The sequence below is a fragment of the Scyliorhinus torazame genome, chromosome 28 (genome assembly GCF_047496885.1).
Source record: "Scyliorhinus torazame isolate Kashiwa2021f chromosome 28, sScyTor2.1, whole genome shotgun sequence".
Lineage (NCBI taxonomy): Eukaryota > Metazoa > Chordata > Chondrichthyes > Carcharhiniformes > Scyliorhinidae > Scyliorhinus > Scyliorhinus torazame.
The window spans coordinates 27,601,715-27,624,454 of NC_092734.1; the positions used below are offsets into that span (position 1 = coordinate 27,601,715).

Below are 22,740 nucleotides of genomic sequence, written 5' to 3' on the forward strand. Positions count from 1 at the left end.
CATTTTATCATCAGCACTAATGAATCAGTGCCTTGGAGGAAAAAACAGAAAATCAAAATCAACATTTTCCAGAAAATTTGCAAATTTGACTTCTCGTTTTTCAATTGTGAAACCAACAGGTAAATAGAATTGTGCATTTACGCACCAGGATATTATAAGGTATCAGATTTTTGACAACGATTCACTGTTCCTTCAGGCACAGCAAAGACGTAATTCAGACTGAACTTTAGCCTTTTGGTTAACTGTGAGTAGACATGAGAATCCCTACAGTGCAGGAGGCAATTCGGCCCATCGAGTCTGCATTAGGCCCCAACCCTAAACTTCAGGACACTATTTATGGAATGCCACTTCCTGCATTTAATTCACCATTTCTGTTGCAGTAATTTTGTAGAATGTTACAAATTGCCAGCACTGGATTTAAAAAGATATAACTTTTAAGCAGAAAATATTGATTCCAAAACTTGTGTTTTCCCCCAGATTCTTTTTGACTATACAGTCGATTATCCAGCACTCAAAACATTCGGTGGATGGCAATTTTTAATTTTTTAAATAATTGAATCCAAAAATGATCTGTAGGTCTGGAGTTTTCTCCTTCCACTGGAAGTGAATCACTTCTGTTCCTACCTGGCTAATACATATGCTGGGCAGTCTCCCAGTGATATCCTTGTTGTCAAGGGAAAGTTGCAAAGCGGCACGTGGTCAGGATGTGGGTTATGGTCGCAGGGTAAAAAAAACGTTAAAGACCTGTTTCCCCTACCTGATGGGTCAATTACCAGTGGGCACAGATTTAAGGTGATGGGTAGAAGGATTAGAGGGGGCAGGGGGAAAAATCCATTCACCAAAGTGTGGTTAACATCTGGAATTCACTGCTTGAATCAGTGGCTGGGGTTGAAACGTGACCTCATTTAAATTGCATCAAGTGCTGTCGCCTGCCAGGCTCGGGACCAGGTGCTGGGATGAGGGATTAAAATGAGTGGCTCTCTTTTGTTTGGCCAGTGCTGACATGAGGGGCTCAATGGCTTCTTCTGTGCCCTAATTTGTCCATGGTTCTCTGGTGCCTATATTTCTGGACTAATAATCCAGAGGCCTGGACTCAATAATCAAGACATGAGAGGTTAAATCCCACTATGGCAGTTTGAGAATTTGAATCCAATTAAAATAAAATTGAAAAACAAAAAAGCTGGTATCTGAATAGTAGAGTATAACTGATTGTTGGTGAAGGAAAATATCCTTTTTATTTTAATTTAGAGTACCCAATTCATTTTTTCCAATTAAGGGGCAATTTAGCGTGGCCAATCCACCTACCCTGCACATTTTTGGATTGTGGGGCCGAAACCCACGCAAACACGGGGAGAATGTGCAAACTCCACACAGACAGTGACCCAGGGCCGGGATCAAACCTGGGACCTCGGTGCCGTGAGGTAGCAATGCTAACCACTGCGCCACCGTGCTGCCCCAAAGGAAAATACCTTACACAGTTGGGAGCACATGCAATTCTAGTCCCACATCAAAGTGGTTGCCATTTGAAGTGGTCCCGCATGCTTCATAGTTAAAGAAGTCCCACCACCACCTTCCTACGGAAGAGCAATAAATGCCCTGCATCCTGTAAATGACTGTATCCTGTGAATAAACTTTTTAAAAGAGGGGCCAACCATTAATGGGGACGCAAGTTCCCATAATAATGTTGACAGAGAATTCAGGCAGGAGCTTCGAAGCAGCCAAGAATCGGTATTTGAGCAATTTACATGGGATGACAGACTGTGAGGTGGCCGCTGCTAGCCTTTAGCCAACTTCCGTGTTCCGCCATCATAATAGCAGTCCTTCCCCCCTAACCCATACACCCACTTCTGGTCTTGTCATGCACCGCTGGTTCAGGGTAGAGGGGGATGGAAATTGGGAGGTTTCTGGAGGAAGGTACAGGCCAGGGCATTTACTGTAACATACAATTAGGCTAAATTTGCCCTAATGGCATTGGTGTATTTTTTTTTCTGGCGTTAGATGAATCTGAATCAGGGCTCAAGATCATCATTGGAACTAAGCTAACCCAGAAGATGCAAGGCAATTCGGTGCTTTGGTCCAGAATATCTCCGAATAGAGCATGTTCCATTAATGTGCGGATAGGATGTGGTGCAAGTTGCTGATTTCCTCAAGTGTGTCTGCGTGGGTCTCACCCCCACAACCCATGTGCAGGGTATGTGGACTGGCCATGCTAAATTGCCCCTTAATTAGAAAAACCTTTGAAACCATCAACCAATGTGCACCATTGACATTAAGGAGGAATTGGGAGTCGTCAAATTAGCATCTAGTCAACTAAAGCACCCCGAATTATCTTAGTTAGATGGATTTTTGATTGAGAAAGGGCTCAATGATTATGGGGTCAGACAGGAATGTAGAAGTTGAGACAATAAACAGATCAACTTTGATCTTATCGAAAGGTTTCATAGAGAATTTACAGTGCAGAAGGAGGCCATTGGGCTCATCGAGACTGCACCGGCCCTTACAAAGAGCACCCTACTGAAGCCCATGTATCTACCCTATTCCCGTAACCCAGTAACCCCCACTTAACATGTTTTGGACACTAAGGGCAATTTAGCATGGCCAATCCACCTAACCTGCACATCTTTGGACTGTGGGAGGAAACCGGAGCACCCGGAGGAAGCCCACGCAGACACGGGGAGAACGTGCAGACGCCGCACAGACAGTGACCCAGCCGGGACTTGAACCTGGGACCCTGGAGCAGTGAAGCAACTGTGCTAACCATTATGCTACCGTGCTGCCCACGAATGGTGGAGTAGCTTGAAGGGCTGTGCGGCCTACTCGCGCTTCCAAGTCTTATGTTCTGATGAATTAAGATCAGTTTATGTTAGGGTACCTACTATTTGCATAGTCAAAGAGCTGTGGCATATAAATAGTCAAGAAACAGGGAAACAAATATTAAATTCAGTCATGAGCTTCCTTTTTTTTTTGTAGAGAGACAGAGACTCCAATAGCAGGACTCGTCGGGCAACACGTTGGTGGAAAGACTTTGCAGGACAAAGGAACACATCGGAGCAGCTTACATTTTTATGGTTGACACATTTCATGAGGACTAACTCTCTGTATGCCCTTTTTGCATGAGTCTGGTTTTGAAAGGGTCGGCTGAGTTTCTTGATAGCTACATTCCTGTCCAGAATCGCGTCATAGGCTGCACTGTAATGGGAACAAGAAGATGCCCAAGGAACATTGCATCAGAAATGGCAACACACAGAGAAACGTATTCATACCTGAACATTTTCAAACAATGCATGTACTAACCCTGAATGTTATGGTGGTGTAAAAGAATACCAAATTACCTCAGTACAATGAAGAGAAAACTGATTGTTGCAACATGAAACTGCCACAGTTTCATACAGTTCTTCAACTAGAACTTTTGCATTCATACACAGCACTACACAGTGATGTACCATGACTCAGTTATCAGCATTGCTGCCCTGTTTTTGTCATAGAACATAAGAACTAGGAGCAGGAGTAGGCCATCTGGCCCCTCGAGCCTGCTCCACCATTCAATGAGATCATGGCTGATCTTTTGTGGACTCAGCTCCACTTTCCAGCCCGAACACCATAACCCTTAATCCCTTTATTCTTCAAAAAACTATCTATCTTTATCTTAAAAACATTTAATGAAGGAGCCTCTACTGCGTCACTGGGCAAGGAATTCCATAGATTCACAACCCTTTGGGTGAAGAAGTTCCTCTTAAACTCAGTCCTAAATCTACTTCCCCTTATTTTAAGGCTATGCCCCCTAGTTCTGCTTTCACCCGCCAGTGGAAACAACCTGCCCGCATCTATCCTATCTATTCCCTTCATAATCTTATATGTTTCTATAAGATCCCCCCTCATCCTTCTAAATTCCAACGAGTACAGTCCCAGTCTACTCAACCTCTCCTCATAATCCAACCCCTTCAGCTCTGGGATTAACCTAGTGCATCTCCTCTGCACACCCTCCAGTGCCAGTACCTCCTTTCTCAAGTAAGGAGACCAAAACTGAACACAATACTCCAGGTGTGGCCTCACTAACACCTTATACAATTGCAGCAGAACCTCCCTAGTCTTAAACTCCATCCCTCTAGCAATGAAGTACAAAATTCCATTTGCCTTCTTAATCACCTGTTGCACCTGTAAACCAACTTTTTGCGACTAGCACACCCAGGTCTCTCTGCACAGCAGCATGTTTTAATATTTTATCATTTAAATATCATTTTGCTGTTATTCCTACCAAAATGGATCACCTCACATTTGTCAACATTGTATTCCATCTGCCAGACCCTAGCCCATTCACTTTGCCTATCCAAATCCCTCTGCAGACTTCCAGTATCCTCTGCACTTTTTACTTTAACACTTATCTTAGTGTCGTCTGCAAACTTGGACACATTGCCCTTGGTCCCCAACTCCAAATCATCTATGTAAATTGTGAACAGTTGTGGGCCCAACACTAATCCCTGAGGGACACCACTAGCTACTGATTGCCAACCAGAGAAACACCCATTAATCCCCACTCTTTGCTTTCTATTAATTAACCAATCCTCTATCCATGCTCCTACTTTCCCCTTAATGCCATGCATCTTTATCTTATGCAACAACCTTTTGTGTGGCACCTTGTCAAAGGCTTTCTGGAAATCCAGATATACCACATCCATTGGCTCCCGGTTATCTACCGCACTGTTAATGTCCTCAAAAAATTCCACTAAATTAGTTAGGCACGACCTGCCTTTTATGAACCCATGCTGCGTCTGCCCAATGGGACAATTTCCATCCAGATGCCTCGCTATTTCTTCCTTGATGCTAGATTCCAGCATCTTCCCTGCTACCGAAGTTAAGCTCACTGGCCTATAATTACCCGCTTTCTGCCTACCTCCTTTTTTAAACAGTGGTGTCACGTTTGCTAATTTCCAATCCGCCGGGATCACCCCAGAGTCTAGTGAATTTTGGTAAATTATCACTAGTGCATTTGCAATTTCCCTTGCCATCTCTTTTAGCACTCTGGGATGCATTCCATCAGGTCCAGGAGACTTGTCTACCTTTAGCCCCATTAGCTTGCCCATCACTACCTCCTTGGTGATAACAATCCTCTCAGGGTCCTCACCTGTCATAGCCTTATTTCCATCAGTCACTGGCATGTTATTTGTGTCTTCCACTGTGAAGACCGACCCCCAAAAAACCTGTTCAGTTCCTCAGCCATTTCCTCATCTCCCATTATTAAATCTCCCGTCTCATCCTCCAAAGGACCAATATTTACCTTAGCCACTCTTTTTTGTTTTATGTATTTGTAGAAAGTTTTACTATCTGTTTTTATATTCTGAGCAAGTTTACTCTCATAATCTATCTTACTCTTTATAGCTTTTTTAGTAGTTTTCTGTTGCCCCCTAAAGATTTCCCAGTCCTCTAGTCTCCCACTGATCTTTGCTACTTTGTATGTTTTTTCCTTCAATTTGATACTCTCCCTTATTTCCTTAGATATCCACTGTCGATTTTCCCTCCTTTTACCGTCCTTCCTTTTTGTTGATATAAACCTTTGCTGAGCACTGTGAAAAATCACTTGGAAGGTTCTCCACTGTTCCTCAACTGTTTCACTATAAAGTATTTTCTCCCAGTCTACCTTAGCTAGTTCTTCTCTCATCCCATTGTAATCTCCTTTGTTTAAGCACAAAACACTAGTGCTTGATTTTACCTTCTCACCCTCCATCTGTATTTTAAATTCCACCATATTGTGAGCGCTCCTTCAGAGAAACTCTTACTGGACCAAAATATTGCAAAATGTACCAGTTAGCTGTATTCTTGATTAATTTATTTGTTTATAGGAGGAAAGACCATACAGGGATACCTTCTGGAGATAGACACTGCTATCAGAGGGAAATGACCCTTCAGTCGTAGATTGTTTGTAAATTAATCAATCAAATTATTTATTTCAATGCTGTGGCTTGAAAGAACAACATGCATGCATTTGAAACTGTTGTTCTTTCTCCTCAAAGGAACCACTCACCAGATGATCTTGCAATGGGCTTTTTGGGGGTTTTGGACCATGGTCAGGTAAATGACCCAGCCTAGGTGCTGCCACTTACATCTCATCCATTCGAATGGTAGAACATTTGGATGCCAGAAATAACTTGGTAGGTATTCAGCCTCTCAGGAGTTAATGCAGATCGCCATCGAAGTGTGTTTGCTTGTTTTCACCTTGTAGTAGTGGGAGGAACTCTGTGGAGCTGACATGTCTAAATTACAGTCATTCAAGTTCAGTTGGATGATTCGGAAAGGTCACTATAACATATATTGGACCTTTTGTTGATTTCGATATAACTTATTTTACAGTTCAAGTATTTTATAGCTGCTTATGCTGTTTTGTTTGATCATATCCCCGGTCTATAAATTATACTATTTTGGGCTGAATATTCAGGTCCGACTGCATGGTGTATCCGTCCTTTCAAAGTGAGCATCTCTTGTGCGGAATACTCCAATGAAAGGGTCATTGTTAGACACATGGCACAAAGTCACAAATCTCAGGTGGTGGATGTGGGTTTAGCCATGGAATCTTCCTGCTGCGAAAGCAGTTGGTTGAAAAGATTTGCTGGAGCAAATGATGTTAAGTAATGGGTTAAGAGACAATGCAATTAGTTGTCTCATTTATTTTAAGTATCCATTAATTGACACTGATATGTAAAGGGGCTTCAGGTGGCCTCTGGCAGGTGGTGTGTTGTTAAGAGTTTTGTGCAGAGGCTGTGGAAGTGAAATAAATGGTGTTTGGTGAAAGGGAACAGGACTATTGACGCTTCACACAACGGTAACTAAAACGTATAACAATGGTAGCAGAGGATGGTTGCTGTGCAAATGTGAAAGTTTGAAAGATACAACTTTTACTGATCAAACCAAGGAGTGAGTGAGAAGGGGAAAAAAAGATACATGGCTGGACCCAGGATAAAGATGGCTGGATATGACTACCTCCCTTATTTTCTGAAAGGGAATCGTACGACCAATGGAGAAGTGCAGTAGTTATGTGGACTAAAGTAACTGCTTTGGGAAAGAGAAAACAAGGTATGGCATTGGCTCTTTCTCTACCATATGGCAGTAAAATCCGAAACAAAGTGCTTTCTGAGCTGGAATTGGAAGAGTTAGACTCAGAAGAAGGTCTGGAGACTTTATTACATTATATGGATAAGATTTATAAGAAAGATGACTTGTTAAGTGCGTATGAAGCATGGTCGGATTTTGATAAGTTCTGGAAAATGGAGGATATATCCATGGAAGACTATATAATGGAATTTGGCAGACTATATAAAAGGCTGCAGAAACACAATTTGGAATTTCCACAGTCTGTGTTGGCCTTTAAATTACTTGACTGTGCTAGAGTGAGCAACATGGATAAGCTCCTGGTTTTGACAGGAGTTTAGTTTACTGATAAGGATGCCTTATTCGAACAGATGACAAAAGCTTTACAAAAGTTTCTGGGGAAACATTCGATTCCGATGGCTCTGATGACCCAAATAGGTCAGCCTGCAATAAGGCAGAATATGGAAGATACACTAGTAACAGGATGGCGAAATCGTATGGCTACGAACAAGGCTCAAGACTATAGACGGAGACCGAGACAAGGAAATTATGAAGACAGAAACCCAGTTAGAACCTACAATAGGAAGATGAACCCCAGAAATGCACGGGGCATGATAAATCAATGTTTTCGATGTGACTCTCAATACCATTATGCTTTCAACTGTCCAACTCGTTATGATAGAGTGTTTGAAGCGACACATGACACGGAAGAGTCAGAGGAGGAAAAAGATAGTGACCAGAAAGAAGGCATTGTCCTATTGACAAGCAGTTTTACGCCGGTAATGAGGGTGTTGGTTGCAGAATCCTTCAACTGTGCTGTATTGGACAGTGGCTGCACATCCACTGTGTGGAATTGACTGGTTAAAATGTTACCTGGACTCTTTGAAGCTGAAAATCGTATAAAGGTTAAGGAATTTGAAAGTTCCACAAGTTTCAGGTTTGGGGATGATAATACTCTGAAGTCGCTGAAAAGAGTGGTGATCCCTTGCAATATTACCGGGGTGAATCATTTCATTAGCACGGATGTTGTATCAAGTGAGATACCTTTGCTTCTGAGCAGACCATCGATGAAGAAAGCACACATGAAACTGGATATGAAACAGGATAAGGCAACAGTTTTTGGAAAGACTGTGGACTTATAATTTACACAGTCGGGACACTATTGTATTCCATTACTGACAAATATTTTTTCAAGTAGAGTGGTTAAGGATGTGTTAATGGCAATTGAAAATGGGACTTTAGCTGATAAGAAGCTTGTGGTATTAAAACTGCATCGGCAATTTGCACATCCATCTCCTCAGAGGCTGAAAAATTTATTAAAGGATGCAGGGGTAAGGGATGACGACTATACTAAACTGATAGAACAGGTTAGTGACCGCTGTGAAGTTTGTAGGAAGTACAGAAGGACACCAGCACGACCGATAGTAACCCTACCTTTGGCCAGGGATTTTAATGACATTGTGGCCATGGACCTTAAGATCTGGGATAAAGCAAATAATATATTTATTTTGCATTCTGTAGATTTAGCAACCAGATTTAGTCAATCAACGATTGTACGAAGTAAAGAAAAGAGAGTAATTCTGGATCAAATAGTGGAAAAATGGATAGGGACAGGAATGGGTCCACCGGCAAAATTCCTTACGGATAATGGGGGAGAATTTGCTAATGATGAATTTAGGGATGTGTGTGAAAACATGAATATCAGAGTTATGAATACGGCTGCAGAAAGCCCATTTAGTAATGGTGTCTGTGAAAGGAATCATACTGTCATCGACGACAAGCTTCGGAAAATTTTGGCAGATCGGCCAAATTGCAGGCTAAATTCAGCTTTAGCATGGGCAGTACATGCAAAGAATTCATTGCAGATGTTTGGGGGCTATAGTCCTCATCAATTAGTGTTTGGTAGAAATCCTAAAATTCCGTCCATTTTGGATGACCAGCCTCCAGCTTGGGAGGGACTACAATTAGCTCTGGTTTTGCTGAACATTTAAATGCATTACATAGCAGTAGAAAAGCTTTTTTGGAAGAAGTCTCTGAAAGAATTCGCAGAGCTTTAAGACATAACGTACGGCCATCAGATGCCGTTTTTCAGCAAGGAGACATGGTATACTATAAGAGAGACAATTCTAATGAATGGAAAGGCCCAGGGAAGATCATAGGCATAGATGGCAAAACAATTATTTTGCAACATGGTAATCAAACTGTTAGGGTCCATTCATCAAGGATAATGGTTACAGATTACATTTTCAAATTTAGACAGAGCAGACAGACATGACGAGGAACCAGAGTCATCTGGTACACGTGTTACAGAACTACGAGGACCAATTAACTGATATAGACAGGGTTTCTGTGGAGGAAATCAACACTTCTGGTGAATTGAAACAGGCCATTTTTCCGAAAGGGCAACTGCCAAAAGTTGGTACAAAAGTGACATACTTGCCTGAAGTGTCTAGTCAATGGAAGGATGCAACTGTTATTAGTAGAGCAGGGAAGGCCACTGGAAAGTATAAACATTGGTTGAATGTACAGCATTCAGGGGAAGGAGTCAAGACAATGGATTGGGAAAACAAAGTTCAAAAATGGAGGGCACAGAAACGCAGTGCCAGTTCAGATAGTACATCAGATAGTGAACAGGTCCGCAGGAAATGGTCGAGAACTATTGAAAGGACATCCCACAGCAGAAGGGAAAGATCAAGCAGTAGCAGTACAGAACGAGATACCAGCCGGGAGAGGGGACGTAGTTTGTCAAGATCTCGGAACATGAGTAAGACTACGAATATTAATAGGAGTCGAAGCCCACATGCACGTGAGATTTTGGTGGCTTCAAATAAATTAGATGAAAAAGTTATTAAAGAAGCTAAACAGCAAGAATTGCATAGTTGGAGTGAATTTGGGGTATACACGGAAGTACCGGATAGGAGACAAAGAGCTCTATCCCACAGATGGATTTGCACGGAAAAGGTTCTTCTGGATGGAACTTATAAGGCAAAGGCCAGGCTCGTGGCAAGGGGATTTGAAGAAAACCTAGAAGATCAGGATTTAAGGGTAGATTCACCTACAGCAGGAAAGGTTATTTTAAATATCCTTTTGGCTCTATTAGCCACAAAGGCATGGGAATGCAAATCTATAGATATAAAAGCTGCCTTTTTGCAGGGGCATCAGCTCCAGAGAGACATTTTTCTCCGTCCTCCTAAAGAAGCAGCTAACACAGAAGGGGTACTCTGGAAGTTGAACAAATGTGTATATGGATTAAATGATGCATCTAGAGTCTGGTATTTTTCAGTAAGGCCAGTTTTGTTAAAGTTAGGCTGTTGCCAGTTGAAAGCAAATCCTGTAATGTTTTACCGGCACTATGAAGGAAATCTTTCTGGCATTTTTATGATGCATGTCGATGATTTTTTTGTGGGGTGGGACTAGTGATTTTGAAGCTATTGTAATATCTGGTTTGAGGAAAGAATTCAGGGTTGGAAGTCAGGCTTCCGGTGCATTTAAATATATTGGACTGGAAATTGGACAGACTAAGTTAGGGGCAACTTTACGTCAGCAATCTTATTTGGAAAGCATCACCCCGAGAGCAATTAGTCGTGGCTGAGTTTCACAAAAAGACGCAATGATTTCAAAGATAGAAAAAGAGCAACCGCAAAGTTTAATTGGGCAACTGAACTGGTTAGGTAGACAGACTAGACCGGACGTGAGTTTTGATGACTTAAGAGTTGAGTACAAAAATGAATGATCTCAAAGTGGAAGACATAATAAGAGCAAATAAAGCGTTAGCCAAACTAAAAATGCAGGAGTGTGTTTTGAAGTTCCCGGTTTTAGGTGACCGTAAGCACTTGAAACTCATAGTTTATGGTGATGCGTCCTACGCAAATTTATGTGATGGGGTTTCAAGCGCAGGAGGTTTTATAATTTTCCTTTTGGGGAACAATGGTAAATGTTGCCCACTTGTGTGGGAAACAAAGAAAATAAGGAGTGGTAAAAAGCACTTTGGCTGCTGAGACGTTAAGCCTTGTAGAGGCGGTGGATATGGCTTTTTATATAAGAGATATTGTCAGAAATTAGGGTATTTGGGTAATATACCTATTGACTGTCACATTGACAATAAATCCCTGTGGGAAAATGTGCACTCTACAAAAAGTGTCAATGAAAAGAGGTTGTGGATAGACATCGCAAGTTTGAAGCAGATGTTGGATAGAGGGGAAATAACAAAAATTAAATGTGTCGACAGGAGCGATCAACTGGCAGACTGTTTTACGAAAGGAGGGGCGAGTTCACGGAAACTTTTGGATATTGTTAATGAATGGTGCTTGTTTCTGTGACTGTTTTTTTTCTTTCTCGTCCAAACAAAAAAAAAGGGGGGGGACATCATGTGTGTGTTTATGAGTTTCTTGAAATTTTGTTTTCACCTAATTATTTTTCTTCTCCAAGGGGAGACTGTTAAGTAATGGGTTAAGAGACATTGCAATTAGTTGTCTCATTTATGTTAAGTATCCATTAATTGACACTGATATGTAAAGGAGCTTCAGGTGGCCTCTGGCAGGTGGTGTGTTGTTAAGAGTTTTGTGCAGAGGCTGTGGAGAAGTGAAATAAATGGTGTTTGGTGAAAAGGAACAAGAACTTTAGACTCTTCATTTCACAGCAACTAAAACGTCTAACAAATGAATCTCGGGCAAAAAAACTATCAATTTGCCACACCAGTCGAGTGTTCTTGCTGTGAAACACCTATTGGACTTCCACTCATTGGACTTTGTTTGTCCCAAATGTTGCGATTGTTCCCGGGGATCGGGCATTAGTATGTAGATGGCTGCTACATTATTATGCAGATGGCCGCTGGTATCAATGCTGTCTGGGCTTTTGCAGAGTTTAATACACAGTAAACCTGCACCTGCTGGTTTCTGCCTGTGTTGGCTGAATTTCCCTTCAGCCTTTGCTGTTCTCCATTTTAAATCGGGAGTTGGCCAACTTAGGGAGCTACACTACCAGAATTCAAATTTAATGAAATATAGTTAGGGTTAGGCCAATATGGTATGCCGCATATACATTTACTGTTCCATGACTGTAATGTGCGAATCCTTCTAGAAATGTATTAACATTAACTGCAGAATGTTTACAATTCAGTAATTTTCTTGTACCTGGATATATCTTTCAACTCTCAGCAATTGAAATTACTCCCAAGTCCTTTAAAACCCCAGAATGCCGCTTCAATATCTTTAGAGTGGTTTCACAGGTCGGCGCAACATCGAGGGCTGAAGGGCCAGTACTGCGCTGTAATGTTCTATGTTCTATCACAGAACTAATTCCAAATTATAGACCCTGTTGGTTGTCTTTTTCTCTGCCCTGTCAACACCACTGGGCTTGGGATTTGCTCCAAGCTCCTTTCCCTTTCTACCTCTGACAACTGTCCAAAGCTGAACAAATGATTCCCAACCTTCGCGCTGATCTAGAGATGAGTTTCTGACTACATATCTGCACTAATACCACCCGTCCCCACCATTAAACTTTGACTTTGTGTTGACTTATTTGCTATTGGTACCCTCAGCCAGGTCTCTGTTACCACTAAACATAACTATTCCAATGCTCACCTGCTCGGCCTCCCAAGTTCCTACTTACATTTATGCTCTTCCAAAGTTCTGCTGCCCGTATCTTGCCTCGCGCCAAATTTTATTCACCACTCATCCATGTTTACCTACCTTCACTGGTTGCCCCAAGTGACCACATGTCAAATGTTAAAATTTTGATCTTTGTTTTCAAATCCCTCCATCTGGTCTCTTGCGCATCGCTGATTTTAATTGCTCCACCACTGGCGGCCTTGCTTTCAGCCACGTTGCTCTGGTCTCTGGGATTCTCTCCCGAAACCTGGCCACTTCTCAAACCTTCTTCCCCCTCTTTTAGGATTCTTCTGAAAACCTACTTTTGATCAAATTTGTGGTTCCCTTTCCTCCCATGGCTCAGTTTTAAAAACATCTTTTGTGAAAGCACGCTTGAGGCAACTTACTACGTTAAATGCACCATCAGAATGTTGTTGCTGTAATGTGGGACCACACATTAGGAAAAGGATGAGCCTGTGCAATAACAATTGTAGGTTCACTTGGATATTTATTCTTTCTTCCTACTTGTCTCAGAACCAGAATCACAGAAAAGACAGTGATGAGACCCTTCGGCCCATCGAGTCTGCCCCAACACGTGAAAAACACCTGACCTGCCTACCTAATCCCGTTTGCCAGCACTTGGCCCATAGCCTTTAATGTTAAGACGTGCCAAATGCTCATCCAGGTACGTTTTAAAAGGATGTGAGGCAACCTGTCTCTCCCACCCTCCCAGGCAGTGCACTCCAGACCGTCACCACCCTCTGGGTAAAAACATTTTTCCTCCAATTCCCCCCTAAACCTTCTGCCCCTCACTTTGAACTTGTGACCCCTCGTAACAAACCCTTCAACTAAGGGGAACAGTTGCTCCCTCTCCACCCTGTTCATGCCCCGCAATCTTGTTCACCTCGATCAGGTCGTCCCTCAGTCTTCTCTGCTCCAGCAAAAACAACCCAAACCTATCCAACCTATCTTCATAACTTAAATGTTCCATCCCAGGCAACATCCTGGTGAATCGCCTCGGCACCCCTTCCAGCGCAATCACATCCTTCCTATAATGTGGTGACCAGGATTACACACCGTACTCCAGCCGTGGCCTCACCAATGTTCTATGCAACTCCAACATGACCTCCCTGCTTTTGTAATCCATGCCTCGATTAATAAAGGCAAGTGTCCCATAGGCCTTTTTCACCATCCTATTAACCTGCCCTCCTGTCTTTAGAGATCTATGGACAAATGGAGGTAATTGCTGCTTTCCTGCTCTGTACATCAGCTCAATGACGGTTGCCCTGAGATCAGCATTAATTCATGCTTTCAATGTCGGCTGCATAATTTCCAAGTTGATAATTACTATTTTTTGCTATAGAATGAAGGACACCACAGGAGCAAAACATTGTTCACTCTAAAACAAAATAAGGAATGAATGAAGAGAAAGAGCATAATCCCATTCGGAAACTGCAGGTCTGTAAAAACACTAAAGCAGTGTTATCTCGAGCATTCTTGCCTCGCTGTGGTTGAACGTGGATGCCAAAGCTGCCAACTCACCACACAATCCCCTGTGCGCCCGAACCAATGGGCTTCAAGTTCTGATAGCGCTTCAGGACGGTGAAGGTTGAATCCCCAACCTCTACGCTGTAGAACTGGATGTCGCGCTTGTTTCGGTTCATGATGCCTGAATTGGTTTGACAATGTGCATTCACATGTAACTGCTTCCCTCCACAACCTGCAGGGATTAAAGCAAAAGAAAAGCTCAAAATGGCACAGGGGAACAGCTTAAAGTGAAGAAAATAATGTAAACTGATCGGGTATCACACTTGATATGGGCCTCCTGTGAAGCCCAAGGCAAGTTTACAATAATCAGTACACAGCAACTGAAGTGACTTGACATACAAGATTAGACTAACTCTCGCAAAGGCTCAGCAGGTTCACAGCAAGCAGCTTATGCCATACACACCTGCTGCGTTCAACATCCCCCGACTAATGTCAGAAATAAAGTGAATTCTGTGCCTTTAAAGTTAGGAAAAGCAATTGGGAAATATAACTTAACATTATAAAGCTCTCAGCTGTGTATGCCTGCCCACAAAAGTTCACTTCTAGGTTTATTGCTGTGTGCTTGTCACATGTTTGACTCAACTTTTTCCATTATAAATTCCTATATCACCATGAAATTGGGTGCTTTCTACAGAGGGTGGCAAACGGGCAGAGATTCAGGAGCAGCTCTGCAAATATTTCCTGACTGTTCGAGCAAAGCAAGTGCAACATTGCGCTCAGCAGTAGGTGGCAGGCGGGGTGGGATAGTTTAAAAATGATTTAAAAATTAAAGTCTAATTAGTAACAGCAGTAATAATAAAAGGTGTATAGTAATTGAACTATTTCTCCCAAAGGGTTATGAATCTGTGGAATTCACAACCCCAGAGTGAAGTGGATGCTGGCACAGTGAGTAAACTTGAGGAGTTAGACAAATTTTTAATTGGTAATGGGTTGAAGGGTTATGGAGAACGGGCAGGATGGTGGAGTAAGGCCAGGATGAGATCAGCCATGATCGAATGGCAGAGCAGACTCGCTGGGCCAAATAACCCAATTCTGCTCCAATATCTTATGAACTAATTGCACCCTCTCACCAGTGGTGGCAATCTAACATTTGCTTTGCATGAGATGGGTCGGCACAGTGGCTAGCACAGCTGCCTCACAGCTCCAGGGACCCGGGTTCAATTCCGATCTCGGGTGACTATCTGTGTCAAACAATTCCGATCGGGTGACTGACTGTGTCAAGTTTGCACTTTCTCCCAGTATCTGCGCGGGGTTCCTCCGGGTGCTCCGGTTTCCTCTCTCAGTCCAAAGATGTGCCGGTTAGGTGGATTGGCCGTGCTAAATTGCCTTGGAGGGTTGGGTTGGAGGCGTGGGCTTAAGTAGTGTGCTCTTTCCAAGGACCGGTGCAGACTCTATAGGCCGAATGGTCTCTTTCTGCGGTGTAAATTCTATGATTCTATGATCCAGTCCCTCAGGCCGTCCAGTCCCTCAGGCCGAATGACAGAGAAACCCCCAGGTTCTAATCACTTTCCTGCATCCCAAACTGAAGTAAATTCTGCTCTTTCAGTATAAACACAAACTCAAACTACTTAAAAAACAAAACAAGATAATACTGTAACTGTAAAATCTGAACTGAATTACATATGTGCCCCCAAATCCAAAAAGGGTCGTCTCCATTCGACCCCGACTCCCCCATGTGGAACACTTCAGGACACTGTAGTAACACAACTAATGCATGTATTTATTTTGTATCCCATGATAAAATAAGCGATCGACAACATTCAAATAAGCAAGACTAGATTGGTGAGCAAGTGCGCACAGGTGGCTAACAGGCACCTCAAAAACTTTGAATTCGTTGAATGCGAAGCTAACGTGGACATGGATGAAAATCAGTCTGAATATCCATCCTGAATGTCACAAACTAAAGATCATCTCCCTCTGCTAATCGCCAAATCCTGCTCTAGGGTCATTCTGGAGAGCAATCGCCCCAAATTCTTCTCAACCACTTCATTTATGCTCCCGTCCGTACCCACACATTCCTCAACTTTGCCATCCGCAAAGCATCTGGATGTTATTTCCGAAATGGAGACTAGCGACTCAGTTGCCCTGGTCTCCTTTGGTCTCAGGACGGGCACACTGCAGGTCCAAAGACACATAAATATTGACTGCTGATGTCTGACTGATACTAAAGCTTTATGAATCAGAAAAATGAGCACATTATAAAGATTCCTGTACACTGCACTACACAAATAGAACAAGCTGCTTTAAAAGGCCGTATTTGTAGAAGACAATATTCAGCTCTTTGCAACAGTTTTCATAACAATTTTAATAAGTCAAAAGGAAATACGGCTTCATATTCAAAACCAGCTTATGGTGGTACATTGCTAACAGTGTTACAGGATAAACTACTACAAAATCTAGGAATACCATGAAAAGGTTTCCAAAAAAAATCATTTTTAAAATAAATTTAGAGTACCCAATCAATTTTTTCCAATTAAGGGGCAATTTAGCGAGGCCAATCCACCTAACCTGCACATCTTTGGGTTGGGGGGGTGAAACCCACGCAAACACGGGGAGAATGTGCAAATTCCACATGGACAGTGACCCAGAGCCGGGATCGAACCTGGGACCTTCGCGCCATGAGGCAACAGGGCTAACCCACTGCACCACCATGCTGCCACTCCAAAGAATCTTAAGGCCCGTGGGTGATACCACTTGAATCTACAGCAACTTTTGCAAATAAGCTGTACAATGACGGATAGTTGTCACCATAAAAAGCAGGACATCATTGTTCAGCAATCAGAATCTTTGTGAATGATGGTGAATAATTTAAGTCATAAAGTGCAAAGACTCACAGACAAAAGCCATTCAAGCCCTTTACATGCACTTTAGAGGAATTGAAAATCAAAACTACCCCGCTCTTCCCCATTAATTGTTTTTCTCAGTTTCAGATAGGTATCCTAAAGGAAGCAATGGTCTTTGCCAACAGCTCAGAAACCTGAAGTTACTCGTTCTCGCAACAGGAACTACTTACATGTATTTGGAGGTTCAATTCATAAAGTGAGTGAGCGTGATCGCCTTATGAAAAACAGAGTCCATGCAGGAGAAATGGATTTTGTTAACTTACTGAATCTTGACACTATTCACTGAAAAGAGTTCAGCTTTTGAAAAACCCTGTAAACCACAGGGTTTCTCAGTTGCCATTGCTACTCTACCACAGGTCACAGGACCAATTCAAACTAGACTGCCTACTCCAAATGGCATGATTATATTCTTAAAATTCTCGTTTACAAGGTCACCTCAATGAAAATTAAACAGTCAACTGGAACAGCGTCACCACTGTAGACTCGCCCAATGGGTTTATTGCCAAGCCGTCAAGTGAATTTAGCCAAATGCAGAAGCTGTTCTGTATTTGACGTTCTACTTACATTAGCATATTTTCGTTAAATAGTTTATTGACAATGGCGAATCCACAGCTGAATGATGGCCAAAATGGCAGAATAACACAAGATGGAATGTTAGCCAAAACTGCGCTGAGGAAACCATGGCAACACCGCAAAACAAGAGGAGAAAGAAACCTGGCTGGCTGCAATTTGCGCAAATCAAGCTGGTGTAACTAAAACATTGCAATCCCTTCCCAAACCCCCCAAGCCTAGAATGTTCATACAGGCCAATCCAACAAATAAATACAAACATAGCTGAATTTTAAGTTGCCTGGGCTTCGAGGGCATATTGCTCGCGCAGAGGGTGCCACTGCTGACCTGTTCCAGCTCCAGTTCTAATAGGCAAGATGAAGTAGCATTTGAATAGTAAGAAAGTGTAGCGGATTTAAGAGAAAGATCGTGTTATACAAATCCAAACAATGAAGGACATAAGAGGTGGACAATGCAATGTCCGCGACCCAGTTTACAGTAAACCCAATCAACAAAGCCGATCAGAATTGAAACCCGAAGGAAAGCTGCTTCGCCTAGCCCCAATGCACAAAATCTTATGAAACGAAAATGTCTTCCTCACAAGCTGGAACAGAATTTAGTAGTTCTCTCCTCGAATGGTTTTCTGACAACTGCCCAAGTCACAAGTACAATGGAAATTGAAGCTTCCACTTTATGAATTTGATAAGATAGAATTCACACTGTGCACCATTTGTGTGGGTTGAACTCCAGCTATTGATGGCCACCTACAGGAGGCCGACTGATCCTTTGTCAGCTTCCTGTAAGTGGCCATTGCCATGGAATTACGCCATGCATTATCACTATCTGCACACAAGTACCTCTCCATAACTCCCACTTCAGCCCACTGCAGGATTCAGCTAGATTGTTACTCATGTTGGTCATCCTTTTTTTAAAAAATAAATGAAATTGAAAACCCATTTAGGCAAAACACCTAGAGATTGGGTCTGTTTGGCGTGTAAATCCCTTGAATGTCTCAGTTTATTTGCTGGCTCATAGCTTCGACACACATTTTCCTACTTCAAACCTAATTTCGTCAGGGAAAGGTTTTTTTATTAGGATTTTCCATTTTTATAAATAACGCAACAAACCCTCAAAACTAGTACAGTATAGTATAAATGCTTCTATGTACAGGAATATGGAGAAAGGCAGTAGGACAAGGTTGGTTCAGCTTAATCATTAAACTTTTTGCTTCCATTTATAAAAGGAAACAGATAAGCTCGAGAATGGGGAGAGAGGATAATGCCTTGTTAAACAGGGTAAAATGGTGCCCACTTACACGTGTAGTAATTGTTCATGCAGCTAAAGAAACTGAAGTATTAAATTTTCACGTCCCGTTCAGGCTGCACTCAAACATACCTCCCTCCAAATATAACAAAGGCACCAATGACACATCATAATGTCTTATTCTCAGATATGAGACCTGTCTGTACCTTTACAGGAGCCATTTTAACGATTCAATTTGCAAACAAAAAATTTGCAAAGACATTAGTTCTAAGTGGGCATTTTATATTTAACCACAGGATGCAACAAATCTAGTAGTGCAGGGAGGTTATTATTCCACATACAGAGAAGACCAGCAGATATTCATACAATTGGTTCAGGTTACCAATCACGGTCGGCGCTGTAGTCGGCATCTCCTTTCATACAGAAAATGAAAGGATAAAAGGATGCCAAAAAGAGGATTATCTCAGGATAACGGGATAAAGCCATGAACACATGGCACCATGGTGTACATCCTCCTCCACAGGACAAGAACAGAGCTAGACAATATTGGGGATCCCTTTTAGAGCAAAATACAACCAACAGGGATGTAACTCAGCATCCCAAGATCTCCAAAAAATAAAAGGATACCCCAGAAAAAGGGGAACAATAGGAAACCACCATCGGTGCTTGGCAGTGTATACTCTCATGTACAGGAGCCAGTTAGCCAAGGATTAGTACACCAAAGCCAAGATATGCAACACACAGACCTCACTCAGCTCCAGCCAAATCAAAGGCACCGTTAAAGGGCCCACCATCAGAGGTAAATTGAAACCATTTTCCACCAAGGAAAACCCATCGATAGGGGGAGGGGGAAGAGGAATCATCAAGGCACCCATCAACAGGATATCTCAGAGAGGTACAATTCTCCTCCTCCTGACGAGGGAAATCCTCTAGAATTAAATATAACAAATCAGAGCCTGTATCAGCACCTCCCGTACCCAGATAAAGAAAGGAAACCCCAGAGAGAAAGGAACGCCAGGATTAGACATGGTCAAGCAATGTACACTTTCGCAAAAAGGATACCAAGAACAGAACAGCATAACCTCATAAGAAACAGGATACTGATCCCCAGGGGAGTCCAAGCTTCAAGGAGGGGGACAGTCTTGAAGTCCCTATACAAAGCCACTTGGAGGAGGGTGACCTACTCCTCCATCCAGCACAACCTCCAATCAAAGAAAGACTAACAACACTGAACTGAAGCACTCAGACTCACACTCAGGCCCCACAGGGCTAGTTAGAGGCTGGTTTAGCACTGGGCTAAATGGCTGGCTTTTAAAGCAGACCAAAGCAGGCCAGCAGCATGGTTCGATTCCCGTACCAGCCTCCCCAAACAGGCGCCAGAATGTGGCGACTAGGGGCTTTTCACAGTAACTTCATTTGAAGCCTACTTGTGACAATAAGCGATTTTCATTTTTCACAGCAAACAGGATACTGCATCCCTAGGGGAACCAAATCTCAAGGAGAGTAGTCCAGAAGACCCTAAAGGGGAGACATCTCGGGGAGGGGGAGCTACTCCCCCACCCTTCCACCTGACCTGGTAAACAGTTACTCAGTCCTAACTCTCAATCGAGCTAATCTAGGATCAAAGACCCATTAGAATCGGGGTCAAAAGGCCAAGGATACCCACATCACTCTTTCACATTGAACAAAGCAAACCACCTTCGTCTCGAAGTGTCCCAGAGGCACCATGTAGGCCCTGCCATCAACGTGATTCTACCCATTTCTCCTCAAAGTAACCCTAACAACAGGATGATGTACCCACCGGGCATTCCATGAGCCAAGTAATCAAATAACCACTGTCACTACCCGCGCAGCCAAATAAATATAGATGGCCAACCCTAGAAAGACCAGATAGCCAAGGAATAATAACCCACCACACCCAGTACATATTTCCCCTCATTCCAACAACAGGAAACAAAAGGAACCCAGTCTTTTCCATGATACATGATCTGTCTGTACCTTAGTAGGACCTCTACACTAAACTACCTCCCACCACCCATCTATGGTGCTCATCTATAAAGTCAAGGGTACCAAGAAATGTACTCCCTCAGTATAAAAGCAAGGATTACAGTACAAAAAGGAGGTAAATACTGCACAACCCTGGTGTCATACAACCAACTCAGCATGATTTCCTCAGGATAACAGGCAACAAGCACCTCTATGCTCATATATCACGCACCCATATCAGGATAAAAGGCAACAACAGAACTGATATAATCACAAGGAAATGAAGTTCCAGATTAACGATGAAGCACAGGATAATATAACCATCCATGGAGCTTGAAAAGGACAAAACAATGACAGGACCATCAAGCAACGTTCAGAATCCATTCAGAGTTTCTAGGCCCTGGAGTGTGGCGAAGATCCTTCGCGTCCGGCCGCCTCCAACCCTTCTCGACGAACTTCGAGGACAAGGCAACATAAGACCAGCCATCGGAATCCGTGACCTCCCCCAAGCTTCGAAGACTGGATACAATGCACGCTCCATCGAACTCGAAACACCCAGCCTTCAAATCAAGATTGTGAAAGCGTAGCAAAGAGTTCTCAAATTCAGCCGGGAATTCATCCTTAGCTCCCTTGGGAAACCAGGCGCAAGGACACTCCCTCTCCAGCCCCATCTCCCCGAATCGACCAGGGTGTTCAACATACTGTGCAGCAGGAATTCTGAGGGCTGAAGGTGGGTCCCCAACCAAGGAACCTGCTCTATCGACTGGCAGGATTCTCTTCTCCGCTTCACCCATTCTCTCGAGGAAATTTCCAGTTCTTAAGTGTGAGTATCAGCAAACTGCTGGGGAGCAGAGACCATCGTCCATGACTTCAGCACAATGGCAGCCATCATCTCAACACCAACAGCATCGCCAAAGCGTAGGCCTGCTGACCAGCGGAATCGCCACTGCGAACTGGACACCACCCGCACCGTCTCCAATTAAATAAAGATTTTCTTGAATCGGCTCCCCATTGCCAAAATTTAGCCAGGATCGTCCAGGAACATAACGCAGATTATACAAGATCAAATAATTATGGGTTGTGCATCAGGATTTTAAAAAAAGATTAAGAGATGAGTCGCGCCAGAGCTCACGAAAAAGCAGCCGCTCCCACACTTACATCACATGGCCCCCCACAGGGAAACTGTTTCGATTGGAACAAGAGTTTTTCTCAACATAAGCAGTGTGCAGTGTCGATTTCGCATGAATTTTTCTTGGCTCAGTGAGATTTTGCTCTATTTTCTGAAAATTCAAAGTCCAGCAAGAGATGCACAGAATTATAATAAAGACCACAGGGAAGCCAGGATAGCATAGGGACTGGAATAAAAATAGTTGGTCAAAAATGAGGAGCAAGGTACTTGTGAGAAGTGCAAAATCAGATTGGCGAGAGAGAGCAGAGTATAACTTGGGGATTGGATCGCTCTGTTTCTACTCTACGTTAAAGGATTAGATATGAAAATCAAATATCAAATTTACCAAAAACACACAAGAGGAAGTGCTGTAAAGATTTACAGAAAGTTTGTTATATCAGAATTACTGCATTTTTATTTACATCCAACATGCAAAGCAACTACAAAATGAGCAGTAAATTGGCAGAGGGAAGCTTAGAAAAGGACTCTGGGAGCGACATTACACTTCAGTATCTCGGCAATGTAGAAAAGCAACAGAGGGTTCCTTAGGCAGCACCTTCCAAACCCACAACCATATAGAAGAACGAGAGCAGCAGATACATGGGAACCCCACCACCTAGAAGTTCCCCTCCAAGTCACTCACCATCCTGACTTGGAAATATATCGCCGCTCCTTCACTGTCGCTGGGTCAAAATCCTGGAACAGCCTCCCTAAT

The 22,740-nt window shown here is 42.9% G+C and overlaps 1 protein-coding gene across 5 annotated transcripts in view; it reads right to left on the bottom strand.

The window, feature by feature from the left end:
* Positions 1 to 22,740, bottom strand: part of mapk8a (mitogen-activated protein kinase 8a) — a 118,559-nt gene that overhangs the window by 30,296 nt on the left and 65,523 nt on the right. For 4 of the 5 annotated variants that reach the window (XM_072491738.1, XM_072491742.1, XM_072491740.1 and 1 more), the window contains exons 2-3: positions 14,211 to 14,388; positions 3,060 to 3,189 (exon numbers count right to left, since the gene is read on the bottom strand). In XM_072491738.1, the coding sequence (XP_072347839.1) occupies positions 3,060 to 3,189; positions 14,211 to 14,332 (252 nt within the window). In that variant the 5' untranslated portion in view covers positions 14,333 to 14,388. The remainder of the gene's footprint in view (positions 1 to 3,059; positions 3,190 to 14,210; positions 14,389 to 22,740) is intronic. The other variant, XM_072491741.1, reaches the window with a different exon arrangement.